Below are 16,853 nucleotides of genomic sequence, written 5' to 3'. Positions count from 1 at the left end.
TCGTTCGTCGTGTAGCTGAATGTTGACATCTAGTGCAAGAAACGTGAACTGCAAGCCTTACCTAACGGAGACCTTTCGTCATCAGTGTGCGTCAGAAAGAGGTGAAAGGTGCAACAAACACAGTGTAGTGACTGAGGACACTTCTGCTGAACTTAAATCTAAGACGAGGCAATAGATATTCAGAAAAATGAACTTGAACAGGCTTCTTTTAATATCCAAATCAGTGAAACTTGGAAGCCGTTTACTTACATCTCGAACTGGACAAACCGGGAAAGACTTAGCTGCTCAGTTACAAGTGCAGCGTTCAATCAAAACAAGTTCAAGGAATTTGGCGTATGCTAAGGATCTGTTCCTTGGAAAAGTGAACAAGGTAAATGCTGAATTAGGATGTTGCAATGAATGTGAGTCTATATATCTAGAATGCCATTTTAATATAAAATTAGTTTTGTGGTACCGCCAGCGCTAATGAATCGGCTGTTGTTTAATTCTTTAACCCTCCCTATGGGAGATGGAAAGTTAGTTCAGGGGACACTTTCTGAACAAATATGACTATTATGTTCGCCTCATGTTCTCCACTTAGGCTGAAGTTTTTCCCTATCCGGAAATCAGTAATGAAGAACTCGAAGAGATCAAGCAGTTGGTGTCGCCGGTGGAGAAATTTTTCGATGAGCATGGTAAAACTAGATCAAGGAACTGTTCCCTGCACAATCCCCGGTGCAATAAGGGAGAAAAATAGTGATATTTAACTTTATCTTTTCATTTGTTATTTACTCGTTTCCATATCAAAATCAACTACTGGTGGTGTCCTTTATTTAGTCGTTATTATCCTGATAATCTTATTCTGAGTCAAGCGAGCAAATTCTCATTTCAATCTATGTTCCATGTAAAAAATATTCTCATTTTAGTTGATTCAAAAAAGATCGATGAGGAAGCCACAATCCCTCCTGAGACAATGAATGGGCTGAAGGAGTTAGGACTCTTTGGTATCCAAGTGCCAGAGGAGTATGGTGAGAACATTCTGTCATCCTCATCAGCTATAAATAACTGATTTTAATCATTCTTCTTTTGATACACTACATACAAAATACACTTGGTGCAGATTTCTTAAACCGTTGATCTTTCGACAGGAGGACTTGGGCTCTCTAACACCATGTACGCCCGGTTAGGGGAAATCACCTCCTTAGATGGCTCTATCGCAGTCACTCTTGCCGCTCACCAAGCCATCGGTCTGAAAGTAAGTTTCAGGCATATGAGGTCATTTTTACCGTCTCAAGCCACATCTCAGATCATTTTTATAGGTCAGGAATTTCGAAAGCTCCTTTTTAATGATGGACCTTGTGATTAGAGGTCAAAGTGTGACTTTTGTCTCATTCATGTTATAGGGTATCTTGATAGCTGGGACAGAGGAACAGAAGGCTAAATATCTTCCCAAGCTGGCCACTGGGGAACATGTTGCAGCCTTTTGCTTAACTGAACCTGGAAGGTATGGCTCAGATCATTCATCACATTTACAGCCTTATTAGACATATCGTGCTTAAACCTTATCGTAGTTATGAAATTACCAGTTTGACCAAAATTCCTCTGTAATGTATGGTTTTCTATTTAAAAAAAAATGTTATATGTGCATTTCAGTGGGAGTGATGCTGCTTCGATTCAGACCCGTGCCACACTGACAGAAGATGGGAAACATTTCTTGATCAATGGCTCAAAGGTTTGTGTGAGCTTTATATATATACACACACACACACACACACACACACATATATATATATATGTGTGTGTGTGTGTATGTATGTATGTATGAATGTTTGTATGTATAGTGCATTTTCACCCTGCATCAGAATGCTGTGGTATAACGCTGTGCCCATAACTGCAGCATTCAGTAATTCCCTCATGTCTGTAAGTATATCAGAGAGCACACCACGATGTATAGCAGTAATGCACCATTCCTTGTTCTGCTTATCAGATCTGGATCTCCAATGGTGGGTGGGCAGACATTATGACAGTTTTTGCCAGAACTGAAGTGGTGGATAAAGATGGACAGAAGAAAGACAAGATCACTGCCTTCATTGTGGAGAGAGCATTTGGGGGCATTTCCAGTGGAAAGCCTGAAGACAAACTTGGAATTCGAGGCTCTAACAGTGAGAGAACATATATTTCCCTGAATCACCCAGTGTTTGACAGTTTTGTATATTTTTAAACAAGTTTCTAGGTCATAATGTAGACTAGTTGCATTTTTTTTTGGAATGTAAGGGATTTTGATTAATTAGCAATTGAACTAATTTGGATTTGACAGTGTAAGTAGGCAGAATTGAAATATAAACTGACATAGGACTGGTGCACTGTTAGACTGATTATAGACATATATTCTTAATGTAGTCATCCTGGGTTGTTGTTGACACATTGTTGTTGTTTGACCTTCAGCATGTGAAGTGACCTTTGAGGACACAAAGGTGCCAGTGGAGAATGTCATTGGAGAGGTTGGTGGCGGATTTAAGGTAATTCACTCAGAATTCATTCTTTTTTCATTACCGTATACTGCTACTGCTTTCCTGAAGATATCCTAAAATCCTAACATATAAAGTTAAACTATGGAATCATTAACAAGAATCTAATGACCTTGTCTTTTTTGTCTGTTATTTTTATGCTGCTTATGACTCCTGTGTAGGTTGCCATGAACATTTTAAATGGTGGAAGGTTCACTATGGGCAGTGCAGGTGCAGGAATGATCAAGAAGCTGATTGGTGAGAGAGCGTATTGTTTTTTAAAGGGACATTACCATTGTTTTGTTGTCACGGACTCCCTCAGTCTATCAGACAATCTTTCTTGCAGAGTTGACAGCAGATTATGCCGCGACAAGAAAGCAGTTTAACAAAAGGCTCAGTGAGTTTGGAATGATCCAGGTACGAAGGCTGTGTTAGTGTGTTATGTCTGAAAAATTTGCCATAAGTGAAGAACCATTGTAAATCAGTATAATGTCTCTTTTGTCTTTGGTTCAGGAAAAGTTTGCCGTTATGGCTCAGAATGCCTTTGTGATGGAGAGCTTGTCTTACCTCACGGCTGGAATGATGGACAGACCAGGTCTTCCAGACTGCTCTTTAGAGGCAGCCATCGTGAAGGTTAGATTTCTGAAGAACTCACTTATGTAATGAACTGCAAACCCTCTCTCAGTATATAAGAACAAAAGGAGACTAACACTGCTTTCTTTTATTTTTTTAAATTGAACGATTAAAGCTTTTCATTTAATATGGCCTGGGTGTTCATACCCTGAATTCTGATAGCTTTTGTGAGAGAGTCTGCTAATGAAAAGCCCCATGTATGACACTGTAGGTGAAAGTGTACTGAGGTTTTAAGCATTGTTCGTTGTGTATTGATTCGGCAGGTCTTCAGCTCTGAAGGAGGATGGGTGTGTGTTAGTGAGGCCCTGCAGATTTTAGGAGGTCTGGGCTACACCAAGAACTACCCCTACGAGCGTTACCTCAGGGACTGCCGCATCCTGCTCATCTTTGAGGTACTTACTCATGGTGAGACTTCAGATGTTGTGCTGAGTCCACAGTCCTATTCATGTGATACTGTGTTTGCAGGACCTTCACTTCAGATACATGCTTATAAGTCAGATGCCCACGCGTTGAGCATAGATTACAGCAAGATGTACACATCCAAACATGGCTTGAAGTACACATGCACATTCATGACGGACATTAGAATCATTTTGATAGTCTTGTTTGTGGTGAGATCACATTCATCATGATCTTGTTTCAGTTGCTTAGGAGGCTAAAAGTCATGTGATCTGCAAAATACTTTTTGTCATAGTCCTAGACGTATACTCTGGTCAAATCATTGAAATTGGCAGCCTGGCCGATATCTGTTTTGACCACTAGAGGGTAGAAATGTGAAGGGGTTTTTTTTTTCCCTTTTGACATGAGTCAAGTTTAAGCACTCATAGTTAACAGGGTTGCATCTAAATGATTACTAGCCTTTGATGAGTTTTCTCTTTCTTGTAGGGGACCAATGAGATCCTGAGGATGTTCATTGCTCTCACTGGAATGCAGTATGCCGGGAAAATACTAACAGGGAAAATAAAGTATGTATTGAACGTGTATATTTAAGTATATGCTTCAGATGTTTAAAAGCTTTTTTCCATATTTGATTGGAGTTTTTTTGTTGTTGTTTTTCTCATTCTTTTAGGGAGATGAAGAAAGGGAATATTGGTGTAGTGTTTGAGATTTTGGGGAAGAAGCTCAAAGACAATATGGTGAAAACTGTAGATTTGGGCTTGACTGGCAAAGATGGTGTCGTGCATCCCAGTTTAACGGTACATAGACCACTTCTTCATATCTTTTCCCTTTTTCTCTTATCAGTCTCTTTTTTTGCTGTGAAAATTACTGAATTGAGTAGTATCTTTTATAAGATGAATACGTATATCAAGTTCTTGCTGAGACAAAAGCTTGTGCAGTATGGTGTAAAAAAAAAAATGGCAAATCATAACAGATGTTGCCTTGGACACAGTCGTGCTTTGAGCAGGAAGTATAGTGTCATATGTTGACTATCAGTGAAATGTTATAACAAACATGTCATACAAAGTTTTACCATCCCATCCGAATCTGCCGGTGAGAGTTTGTTTTGCTGGATAGTTCACTGTGTGTTCCTTCTCATATTTCTCTCAGTCTGGGTAGGCTGGTAACAGACCTGGTATTGGATTGTAAATGTTTGTCGCTATTGCACTTTGCTCCACAGGACAGCGCTAAGATGTTTGAGCAAAACGTGGTCCACTTTGGCTCCACTGTCGAGGGTCTGCTCTACAGATACGGGAAGGTAACGTGAAAATAGTCGCTATTCAAATGAGGTTTTTCATCTAGGGATCGTGAATGAATTAGATTAGTCATTAGTTTTATGGTCTGTGATAGAGAAACAAAAAGCGTCTCTGGAGTGTTGTTTTTTTGTGTTTCCTTTTGTTTAATTCTAAATTAAATCCCAATTCTGATCGTTTTAGTTTGTCATGAATTTCTCTCATTCCTTACATCAGTTTGAGTTTTATACACTTACCCCCACAATTCTTTGCATAGCTTTGGACAATATGCCGCTGGTTAACGTCTCTAAATATGTTGTTGGTTACCATGGGAACTCAGATTGTAATTAGTGTGGGCCTGTTTAGCACTGCTGGGACCTCCTCACTACTCCCTGCTTTCCTGTTGGACTGAGGTAATGTTCATCTGTTAGACAGCTGGCCCGTGCACTTTTTTTTCCTGAAACCAGAGTCTATAGGGCCGTGCTATTGTAATCAAGCCTTGACGAGGGTGACGAGAAAGTCACTTGGCCAAGCCTCCGATTTCCCAGCACTGTTTTCCTGTGTGACTTCACCACGTTTCATCTTCTTTTCATGTGAAGGAAATGATTACAGCCGAATAAATCTTCCCGCGCTCGCCCACTTGCATTCGCTTGCTATGGAGCATAAGCGGTACAGAAAACCACAGAGAAATGTTTTGTCTTTAATTACATGTCACTCCCAGCACGCACGCACACACACACACACACACACCCCATATACACATATGTCACGCATCAAACGAAACAAAATATAAATAAATAATTGTCATAGTTGCACGATTTACACGTTGCTCAACAGCCACGAAAGTTACCTGTTTTACCATATCACTATTCCATGTCTCATCATCAAGGTTATGCTGTTTCTCTGTGACCAGTCTGCTACTCCTCTGTGAACAGCTACAGGCAGAAGCATTCATGCAATGCATGTGGCGTTTAGCACTTTGTTAGATTACTCAGTGAAGTCTTTAAGGGCTGTTACAGGCAGTGGAGTCATGTTTGTGGACGTGTATTTTGCAGTCTATCGTGGATGAACAGCTGGTCCTGAAGAGAGTGGCAGACGTGCTCATTAACCTGTACGCCATGACGGCAGTGCTGTCCCGTACCAGCCGCTCCATCGGCATCGGCCTGCGAAACCACGACCACGAGGTAACGGACCGGCCGAGCATCGAATACTCCATCGCTGTCCTCCACAGCCCATAGCATTCTCTTGTCAAGTCATGTACAGAACTGATAGAGCTGCACTGCCTTGGATTGCTTTGAAACCACAAGCTCATATTTAGCAGTGTCACCACACAGTGCCTATAGATTACACATATTTGTAGAATGAGCTCAGTGGGTAAGCAAAGAAGACAGCTCTTGTTTACCTCACTATCAAGTAATGTGTGGGAGGAGAAAGAAGGGGGATGTTAACTGTAAACACCGCTCATCTTTGAAAAAAAATCCCTAAATGTAGTGAATTTTTTTTTTCTCAGATGTAGACACTTTAGCCTTCTGCGTAGCGACCTAATTACTTAGACGTGTAGACCTGCTTTTGATTGCTTTTTTTTAGAAAATGTAATTAAATTCAACACGCCACCAAAGAAGCAGTTATTTGTGAGTTCTTCATAACAGAGGCTTTGTCTCTGTAATTTGTCTTTGTGATGGTGCTAAGTGTTTTATGACAGAATCAACATTTGAATGATACATTAAACCGTGTGTGTAATTAAATTTTTGATTTGGGGTTTTTTTTTTTTTTAGTTTGTTTTTTTGAACTCAGTCATTCTAGGAAATTAAATTAGTGACTACAACAGCTCATGTCATCTAATTTTTCTTTTTTAGGTTCTTCTCACAAACACATTTTGCAAGGAGGCCTACTTTAAAAACAACTACTTGATGGCTCAACTTCAAAAAAGTGAGTACAACACAGAATGGTAACTGATAGCAGGCTTAAATATTTTTGAGTGTTTGAAGACAAAATAATTGCCCATGTTACTGTACTTCTACTTCTTTGACTTTACAAATCATAAATTAGTTGAAAATGATAGCAAGCACAGTCTGTAGTGTTCCAACATGCTCAGTCACATCTGAACACATGTGGATAATACATATAAAATAAACAAATGTTTAATTCATTCAGCAGTTATGAGGTGTTGTCCGTAACAAAAGCCTGTTTGTTGCAGATTCCCCAGAGAGCAACGATGCCAACATAAAGAAGATTGCTCAGGAAGTCCTGGAGAAACGCGCATATATCTGCTCACACCCTCTTGACAGAACTTTCTGAGTTGTCCATGGCGACCTCAGAGGCCTTTCCGTCTGCCCAACTCTGATTGGGCACCAAGTCCAGTTCCATCACACAAGATCTGTCCACCATATCTCAGTCAAAACTGAACGTTTTCTTAACTGTGTATAGGGATCTCATTTAGTACAGCGACTCGACTGTTTAACACTCAAGTTATTGCAGCAGAGGTTATATTGTAAATGCTCATGGTGCTAACACACATGTTAAATTAAAAATACAATGATGTTAGTCCCCCCCGTCCCCCCCTTCCTCAAGAATTGCTGCATTAACTTCTTCTTTTTCTGTTTCATATGAATTTCCTTTATTGTCTGTCATGAGTTGATGTGAATTAACAGGGCTTAGTAAATCTTCGTGATTGTCGAGCTGAACTCATCAGCTCATCCACAGTGCTATAAAAGAAGAGTTTTATTCAGTGCACATGCAGAGTGACACTGTCGTAGGTTCTGCTCTCTATAATGTTTCCAGTGTGCTTAGTTTGGACCGAAGCCCTGTACGTCTTTGCAGAGGGTTTCTTGAAAGTGAATATGCTCCTCTCCTCATCTGTAAGAGGCAGGGCAGTCCGTTTGTACCGAAACGAACGGGGCCTCCAGAATTGTCTGCAGATCACGATAAAAATGAAGGTTGTTTGTGTATCTTCACAGACTGTATGTATGAACAGCAGACGTATGTGATTTTCTTTTGCACGTCTTGGCAAAGAGCTTGGTAAAAAGGAAAACCTGTATTTCCTTAATGGTAGGGGAACTTGCACAGGTGTTTTTCTTTCCTTCTTTTACTTTATTTGTTTTGAATGAGCACTGGCCAATGTTACTCACCTGAAGTGAAATTCGCTGTACTGGGAGGAGTGTCTTGGAATGGTGTTGAGGTCCCAGCTTAGGCTGTGGTTCTGAAAGGGACCGGGTGCAAAGGCTATATTGGCCTCTCTCTCCATTCTCTCTTTATCTGACGGCTGGGGATGCTGTACCACAGAGACCACTGGAATAGGCTGAAGAACAACAAAGTGATTTTGTTTTACATACCCATATTTCTGGAAGCAACGGAAATGTCATTTATTTCTGACCATACACAATATATTTAAAAGTTTGTTTTATGGAAAGCATAAACTGTCTTTGATCACACTTCTTTGATATTTCTCTCAGCTTTTTACTTTCTCCATCTTTTCAATATGTTGTTGGCAAGAGGCGTTAACATGTTTCCTTGTCACCTCGCTGAGACGCACCAACGCGCCACACATACTGAAGAGCTACGTCATTTGTTGTACCTTGCCCATGTCACAGTGTTATGATAAGGTTACTTTAAGCTGGTTACCAGAAATGCAAAGAATATTGCCAGACCCTGGCAGAATGAACAGACAGTAAACCTCAGCCTAGTTAAAGAACTTCTTTACATGTCTATTTCATGTCAATGTAATATGTTCATCCTGGGGACACATTGACCAAGCCTTCAGGTAACCTAAAAAGTTTTTCTATGACTAATGTCTACTATGTAGGAAGTTACTGCCAGATATGTTGATATGTAAAGGTATCTTCATGTCTTTTTTTAGATAAAAATACCATAAAAACAAAAAACTAATGGGGTTTATGATAATGATGTAATTATATGATATGGCAACAGTTATTTCGTGCAGATGTCATGTATTTGAAGACAGTACGATGTTAGTTTACCACTTATTCAATTAAGAGAACGCTTTTCAACTTTTAGTTGTAAGACCCCCTTTTACACTATCTGTGCTAGAGAGTAGAACCATCTTTGTTTTTAGCCTACCTTCAGGACCATCCCTGGCTTCTTTAGAGTGTACTTCATTGGCTTATCCTTCAGTATGTCCTCCAGTTTGTCCAGGTTTGCTCTCTTCACATGGCAGCCAAACTCAGGGACTCGTCCTTTCCCCGTTGAGCTTTTATTTGGTAGGACCTTCCTCAGCCACCTAGCATACTGGGCCTGTGCTGCTTCTAGCTGTTCCTGATGCAAACTCTCCCCTGAGTGACGAGCACAGCAGAGTGGCAGTGCCATGAACATCAAGCCAAATAATAATTAGTGTGAAAGAAGCCGTACAGCATCCGTGATATTACAAACCAATTTGTTAGGGCAACTGTTATTTATTATGTGGGTAATAATATGTAAATCAGCAACTCTCCTGTTTCTTAAACTCTCTTTTAGTTGAGTTCAAAGAATAATAACCATATGTCTCAGCCATACAGATGCAGCCGCAGATGCAGATGCAACTGCAATAAAACCAGTTGCATCTGCAAAACAAAACTACCTTTTAAGTTTTCCAATGTGCGCTGCATCTCTTTCAATAAACACAGTTATTAAATAAAGGTTCTCTTCATAGGGGAACTTTACCAGCTAAATGTATTGTGACTGGGGGCACAGGACTGAAGACCTTTGCAGGTTTTATGTAAAGCTCTTGATAGCGCTGGTCCCATGGCCATATACACCTGTTCAGTGTGGGCTCTAGAAGGTTAGCATGGAGAATGTTCTCTTTCCAAGGCTGTGGGAACAGGCACACGGTCATGTTGAGTAAACTAAAAGGAAGGCAATGATACCCATATACTGTTTAAAAGAAGCATGTTTAAATAAGGTCCTGTGTCAAGCTTCGGACATTTTCCCATGCTGTAGAGGACAATCAATTAGAGACTCAGAAAATCAGATGGTCTTAAACATTCCAAGTTTTTCTGAAGAAACACTCTAGCCATCAATCAATCTGCATTAGTCCTGTCACATAAATTGCAACCAAATACCCTCCCAGACCCGGGAGATTTTTTTTTAAAAGGTCGGCCTGGTAGGAAAACATCAGTAAAACACTATCTTCTTGCATAAGTGCTTAGGAATGCTCATAAACACGGCATTCCCCCGGTAGAGGAACAGAGTAGGGAAACGGGACACTTTTAGGGGACTGTGATAGTTGTGACTAGGACAGAACCTTCCTCAGCTCCTCTGACCGAGCTTCGTCAGGCTTTTTGGGGTGTTCGTTGGACTCAATGCTGCTTTTGAAGCCGGGATAGGTGAAGCCATCATAGGTTTGCCAAGCAGCCTGAGACCTGGCTTTGGAGGCTCTTCTCTCTGCGTCCACATCGTAAGGGTCCACTGTAGCAGAATGGTAATGTTGACTGTAGGTGAATCTGCAGGATGCCTCCTGAGGAGATGATGAGTAAAAAAAACTTACATACACTGGTCAGCAGAAACATTCTTAACCAACTCCAGAAATGTGAAGAGAATGTTTAAAAAATTATTATAATATACAACTTCAATGTTTTTAAGTAATAACAAGTTTATACATAAAAACGCTGGTCCAAAGGGTAACAGTAAGGTTCTTTGATTGGTACTGTCTACTCGTATAATCGAAGGGATTTTTGCAGACAGCAGTGTTAAGTTGCACTGACTTTTGCCATCTCCCTGCGCAGTCGTTCCCAAGCCTGTACTGTGGTGTTGATTGTCTGTATGCTGTAGTTATGGGCACACTGACCACCAGCCAGTTCAGTCATAAAGACCACAGGTTTTGGCTTCTGTAAAGTGCTACTTATTTTCTTCACTTCCTCAATATTGGCCTGAAACAAAGTAGTTGCATACAGCAAACTGTTAATTATTTGTCTCCTAAGTGGCATTTGATAATTCTATAACTGGATGTGTACAAATACCTGAATGAAGTCTTTGGCGTGTCTTTTAGTTTGGCTTTGTTTCCACATTATGTACTCTGTATTAAGAGCGTTGATGGGCTCTTTAGTCCTCTCTGAGGTATGCTGATGTGATATATCCGATGAGTCACAGACCTCTTGCATTAACACTGACTTCCGATTCTCAGAAACAATTCCAAATTCCTTGCTCAAGCTGAGGATCATCTCCACTGATGGGAACAGGTCGTTTTGTGCCACATCTTTCAGCTTCTTCACATGGCAGAGACGGCTTATTCTAAACCATTGATCAGTAAAAGCTACTCAAGTAAATTCTTCGTTGCCACAAACACACAGTAGTCCATTAATGTGCCCTTTCAAGCATACTAAGGCAATGAAAATCTGTGCTGGCAAAAGTGAGAAAACAGCACAAAACTGAAACTAGCAAATCATTATGAAGTGTTTCTACAAAGTGATTCTTCAAAATATTGAGCTTTGCGCGTTGGAAAAATTAAAAATAGGAGAAGCCAAATTATTGAAAGGTGAGAGGTTGAATGATGATATATCTGTACAGTACCTTGACATGGCTTGAAAGCAGCTGTGAGGAATCATATTTCTGATATACACGAGAGGTTGCCTCATGAAAGTCTGTAGTGGCTCCTGAATGTGAATCGGGCTCAGCCCGACATTCAGGGAGTCATACAACCGCTTTGAGAAGCTCAGACTTGAGTCATAGAGAACAGTTACCTGCTCCACTTCACTGCCATCCAACCTGGAAAACATAGTATGAGTCTGTTCAAAGGAATCATACTTGTATTCTCTTCTGAACATTCTTAGGACACACAACATTTTAAACCCATTAATTCAGTCTTACTTTATCGGTACTGTTTCCCAAAGTCTTTTGATAGCGTGATCTTTCAATCCCTCGAGGATGATAATGTGCATATGCTTATCCAGCATGTGAAACCCTGTTAGAACATTGAAATCTTTCTTCTCTCTCTCCTCAGCGCTCATTTTGTAGCCAGAAAGAACTCGTTCAACTGCGTTCTCTGATCGAGAGTCCAGTTGGAAAGCCGATGCGTTGATCTGCAGAATTTGAGATCTTAGTTTGGTCAGGATTTGGGTCTTTTCGTAGCCAAAGAGGAAGACAATCCGGCCAAAAGGACAGTCTACTTCAGTGCAGCCCCCTTCAACATTCAGTGAACACGCAATTTCAATCTGGACTTTCAACTGAGAGTTGGCCTCAAAATAATGGCCCATAGGCATTGGGTGGTCCAGTTTATCCTTTTCATTGCCCAGTAGGATTGAGGAAGGAGAGCATCTTATGGGCAAGTCCAACTTAAGGTACTTCTGTCCATGGAGCAGTTCAGAGAGGTTCAGTTTGGCAATGCCATGGGGATCACAAGGCGTAGTTTTCTCCCTAAATGTATTATAGGTGGTACGTTTGTTGCTCACCAGAGCCACATCAGCCAGTTTTTCATCATCAGGCTCAGTGCCAAAAATTGCCGGGCGAAGGGAGGGTTTCTCAGCCTTCCTGTCACGGTCATGGATTTCAATCTCCAGCGGTGGGCCCTTGAGAAACTCAAGCAGCTCTCCACGGTTTAGTAGGCCAGTCAGGATTACATTTACATCCTTGAAATAGATGTTAGCGCTGTGCTCTTGGCCTTTGGTTCTATGAACAGGCATATTGTGGAATTTGTACTGGCAGAACACGGGCAGACATTTTTCCTGTGGAGTAGGGAAATCATACACGTCTAATGTAATTACAGACACTAGCTTTTTTACATCTTGCACTCTGCCTAATGCAATTTGCAAAATGCGGTGTGCTTGTTAAAACATAAAATATCTCAACTGTCTCAAAGCATTTTAAAATTTCAGGATCTCAGTAAAGATGAGTACATGATTTAATTATGCATGGTAAAACTGTCTAATTGCTCTATTAAACTAACAGTGAATTTCTAATCCATGCATTACTAAATGACCCTATAAAATGTTGTAATACATATACCATTGGCTTACATCCATGTTGAACTGGATCATAAGTGCTAATGGAAAAGGCTTTAATGGACTACCTCCAGCTCAGAGAACGGGACAGGAGAGGAGGGGAGAGATGAGGCTGAGAGGATTGTGATGACCAGTGGATTCAGCTCTGTCTGGAGCTCCTTTGATATTAAGGGCTGGTCTAGGGTGATGTTGCAGAAGCCTTCATATACACTTCCAGAGCAGATAGTCAAGCAGTCAGTCAGGGACATATCTCCTAATATGCAAATGAAATATTCACACAGTGGGAGGTGCTATTTTAAATCACTTTTAAAGACATATTTGCCTCACTTGCTTACATCATGAGTGATATAAAATGTGCTGTGGAACAGAAGAAAAAGGAATTCAGAACACTGACTATTCAACGTAATGTTTACCAACGTAATGTTTATCATGAATAACAGGGCAGTAACTGAACAAGCTTTTTGAGATATGTAATGAATTGTCTAACCAGTAACTGATAAGGGACTGTATCCCACTTTATGGATTGGTAGTCAGGCAATTGTCAGCTTGTTAGATAAATTGTGTTACGCATACTTATGCTTACAGTGTAATCATTGCTTGTCTATCATTCAGCTTGCGACAAAAGAGAAAAAAATATCCAAATTACAACCCAAGATTATGATTATGCATATCATTATATCAAACATTGTATTGAATATTCCTCCTAGGTAAATGTACATAAAATGCACATCATTTTAAATTATCCAATATTGTTGCATGACTTTTTCCTAATACTTTCGGTATGTGTGAGAGTTTTCCACTGAACAAATAGTATATATTCACAATAATAACAGGATTGGATAATAGCCTCCTCTCTGTAATATTTGGCCCTGCAAAGAAAGTCACTATGTGTGATTTGTCTGGCTCCAGTTTATGAGAGCAAGGCTGAAATGTTTCCCAAGCAAAGGCTTTCATCAGGGGCTCCCACTGTGGCTCTAAGTAGGACACATCAAAAGCAAGCTGAGCAGTCAACTGGCTTAGGCTGGTGCCATTCAACAGCCAATTAGAGACCTCAGCAAAACTGCCCCTGCAGGGTTAGCCGGATTCACAGCTACACCCCTATAGCAAACAGGAACAGGGGAATAACAGACCCCTCAGAGCTGACACACCATGGGCATGGTTACATCCAATAGCATAAACAGCCCACTTACTTGAAGACAGCTGTGATATGTGGAAGAGTATCATGAAAACAGCAATTTTCAAAGCAACATAAATTTGCAAGTAAAATGTACAGTGCACTATGAGTGAGGAGTTAGAGGTGTGTAAAGTAAAACTACACTTTAAGCATGACCAGAAAACCGTACTCTAGACTTGTGGCTTAAAGTTGTAACATGTTAGCATTCGCTTGGCCACAGACAAGTACAGTGCATATCAGACTGTAACCAAGACCAAATAAAATGCTTACATTCACATGGTGAGAGAGAAATGGCCGAAGGAAATTCTGCGGCTAACATAAACTCATCTGTAAACATTTCCCCGTAAACATGCAAAAGCTTGAATACCTGCGAGAAGATAGATGAGACTGAGCTCTGCCGAGGCCACTCCGTTTTTCCGAATGTTTTCCATGTGAGCTGAACTCTCTTGAATGGTTTTCTGAGTAGGCTGTTTCTTATTGTGAATGACCAGACCCTTGTCTTTCACAGAGCCAGTCCTCACAGGGGCTGAGGAGAAGCAATGCTCTCAGAGTTACCATGCATATGGTCTGAGTTGCCATTAGGAATGCTGGCTTTGAAAAGCTAACCTAAAGCATGTGTTATTGCACAATTTGCTCAAAATCCTAAACAGTGCATACGGGGAAAAAAATGTATCTATATAAAAGAATGTATCTGTTTAATTGTAATGTCCTCGTTTCTCTTGACCATTGATTGCATTGGGATGTCAATGAAGTTATGAAAACAATGAAAAATATTTGTAAATAAGTTAACAAAATGGTTTGTCCATACCAACGTTTGAGCTGCTCATTTGTTTGGAGGCTTTGAGAGTCTGATCCAGGGTGGATCTTTTCTGTGCTGGTTTTGATAGTAAGTCCTTCTGCTCATTTCGAACTGCACCAGGCCTTGTGAACTTTAACTCAGACACAGTATCTACAGCTTTGCCACTGAGAAGATGATTGTGCAGATGTTACTGATAAGCATTTGATTGAGAATTCATAAAGCTCTTTCATAATGCAGGAAGGTGGCATATCAAACCTGTTCTGTGTAAGCTGTTCCATATCTTGTACCACTGATCCTCCTGCATTGACAGCCATTGATGAGAACACTCTCTCCTTGTCTGGAACGTCCATGGTGGAAGGTATGCGTTCACCTAACAAAATGATGGGTATCACTGTCATGTTTCAAAGGCTCTGTGTGTATTATGTACTTTTACTTCATAAAATGTTCAACCTTTGACACAGCTGAGTTCAGGGACCCTCTTAAAGTCCGCTGGTATGGAGTCCTTATGTCTTTTCATGGATCGTCTGGTTCTTAGTTTCTCTCTCTCAAAAACAGTCCTCAGCATATCCACCATGTTCTTAATGCCACCTTAGATGGGGTGATGTAAATATTACTACTACATGCAACTGGAATACCAATAATGTAAATTAAGATTTCATGCCACTAGAGATTACTGTAAGTGCAGCTGCTGGAAATGATAAGTGTTAAATGGAGTTATCAACATAACAATCACCTGAGGTTTGGAGTTAAAGGACCTTGACTACAGCTACAAATGAGAACAAACATTAACAAATCTAGTTGTCTTTTTATGGATTCAGAACAGAACATACCCACGTGGTCCGGATCATCCCAAGGCTTTCCCTGTGGCAATCTGAAGGCTTTGGGTCTGTCATACCTGGCTTTAGCTGATACCCTATCTTTGGTGTCCCACACTTTAAACATGATCTTATGGGAAGCCATTTTAATCAGTAGCTCTTTGGTCACATTGATTTGTACAGACTGTGACCATCCTACCCAGACCTGGTCCCCCTCCTGCCATGGTTTTAGTACCTACAGACAGAAAACACGATTCTACATTTCTTATTTCCTATTTCATTTAAGTACAGAAAAAAATAATTACATTGGGTAACTACATGTATATGGCTGGAAATACACAACGAGAGTTTCACCTCTTTTTGACGTCTGTATTCAAGGAAATGCATTAAATTCTGATGAAATATGACTTACTCTATTCTCAGTTCAAGGCATAAAAGCACTACATTAACATTAATGATTCTACTAGCAATGCATTCCAATGTACAATAATACACTGAATAATAGATCTCAGTAAAGGTATCAACATTAAGATCGTTAAGTAATGCTGTTATCATGTGAAGTACATATCAGAACAAATTTTACTCTAAAATTATAAGAGCATTTATAGTGGAACTACAGCACATAACTGAGATACTTTACAGAAACATATTTAAGATATAACATTAACATTGCATCAACATTCCCTGCATCAAAGACAAGTTCACATGTAAGTGAATTCAAAGTATAATGGAAAGATTATGTGTAGCCTAAGTGCCATGATTGTCATGTGTTAAAAATGAAGAAAGAGAAGACACCTGAATGATCAGGAATACAACAAAGAAATGGCCCATTAAGTGTCATTCTAAACCAGCTTGCATGACTGGGTCAGTAGAGTGCTCATGCATAGTTTATATATGTTGAGTGAGTGCTCTGAAAACAGTTGGGCTGCTGAGTTGCATTGTGCTCATATAGGCTATGTTTCAAAGTCACATTTTTTCCAAACTGTTATAAGCCGTGAATACTTAAGAATACACCTTTTTAAAGTAGTTCTCTATGATGCCACACTTTGAAAACAAATCCAATTTAGTACATATTTAAAAGCACTACTGAACACTGCAAAGACCAAGTTGTCTTTGAGATTCAGAGAAATGTTCAAAAACTGACTTTACTTCACAGTAAGTGTTCAAATGCTGTTAGAATTAGATTAAACTTGAATTTAGAATTCCAGATTAGTTTGTATTTACCTTTGTCTCATTCTCAGTGTAAAGCTTTGCGGCTAAGCCAAACATCACAAGGTCCACTTTGGTTGGCTGACGGTCATCGGGTAATAAAGTGTATTCAATTCGATAATAGCCTTGGACTTTAGGG

The 16,853-nt window shown here is 40.1% G+C and overlaps 1 protein-coding gene across 1 annotated transcript; it reads left to right on the top strand.

The window, feature by feature from the left end:
* The first annotated feature begins 139 nt into the window (after positions 1 to 139).
* On the top strand, positions 140 to 8,192 carry acad9 (acyl-CoA dehydrogenase family, member 9). The gene is made up of 18 exons (XM_030777622.1): positions 140 to 370; positions 581 to 674; positions 906 to 1,007; positions 1,128 to 1,234; positions 1,383 to 1,483; positions 1,633 to 1,711; positions 1,967 to 2,141; positions 2,425 to 2,498; positions 2,669 to 2,744; positions 2,833 to 2,903; positions 3,000 to 3,119; positions 3,383 to 3,511; positions 4,005 to 4,084; positions 4,189 to 4,315; positions 4,738 to 4,815; positions 5,845 to 5,973; positions 6,646 to 6,718; positions 6,987 to 8,192. Exons 1-18 carry the CDS (start codon positions 188 to 190, stop codon positions 7,085 to 7,087), a joined length of 1,899 nt encoding a protein of 632 aa, XP_030633482.1. The 5' UTR covers positions 140 to 187; the 3' UTR covers positions 7,088 to 8,192.
* The last annotated feature ends 8,661 nt before the right edge of the window (positions 8,193 to 16,853 follow it).

This window comes from Chanos chanos, chromosome 6 (assembly GCF_902362185.1).
Source record: "Chanos chanos chromosome 6, fChaCha1.1, whole genome shotgun sequence".
NCBI classification, from domain to species: Eukaryota; Metazoa; Chordata; class Actinopteri; order Gonorynchiformes; family Chanidae; genus Chanos; species Chanos chanos.
Note: the sequence above shows the minus strand (reverse complement) of the source record. Positions and strands in the feature narration are given on the sequence as shown.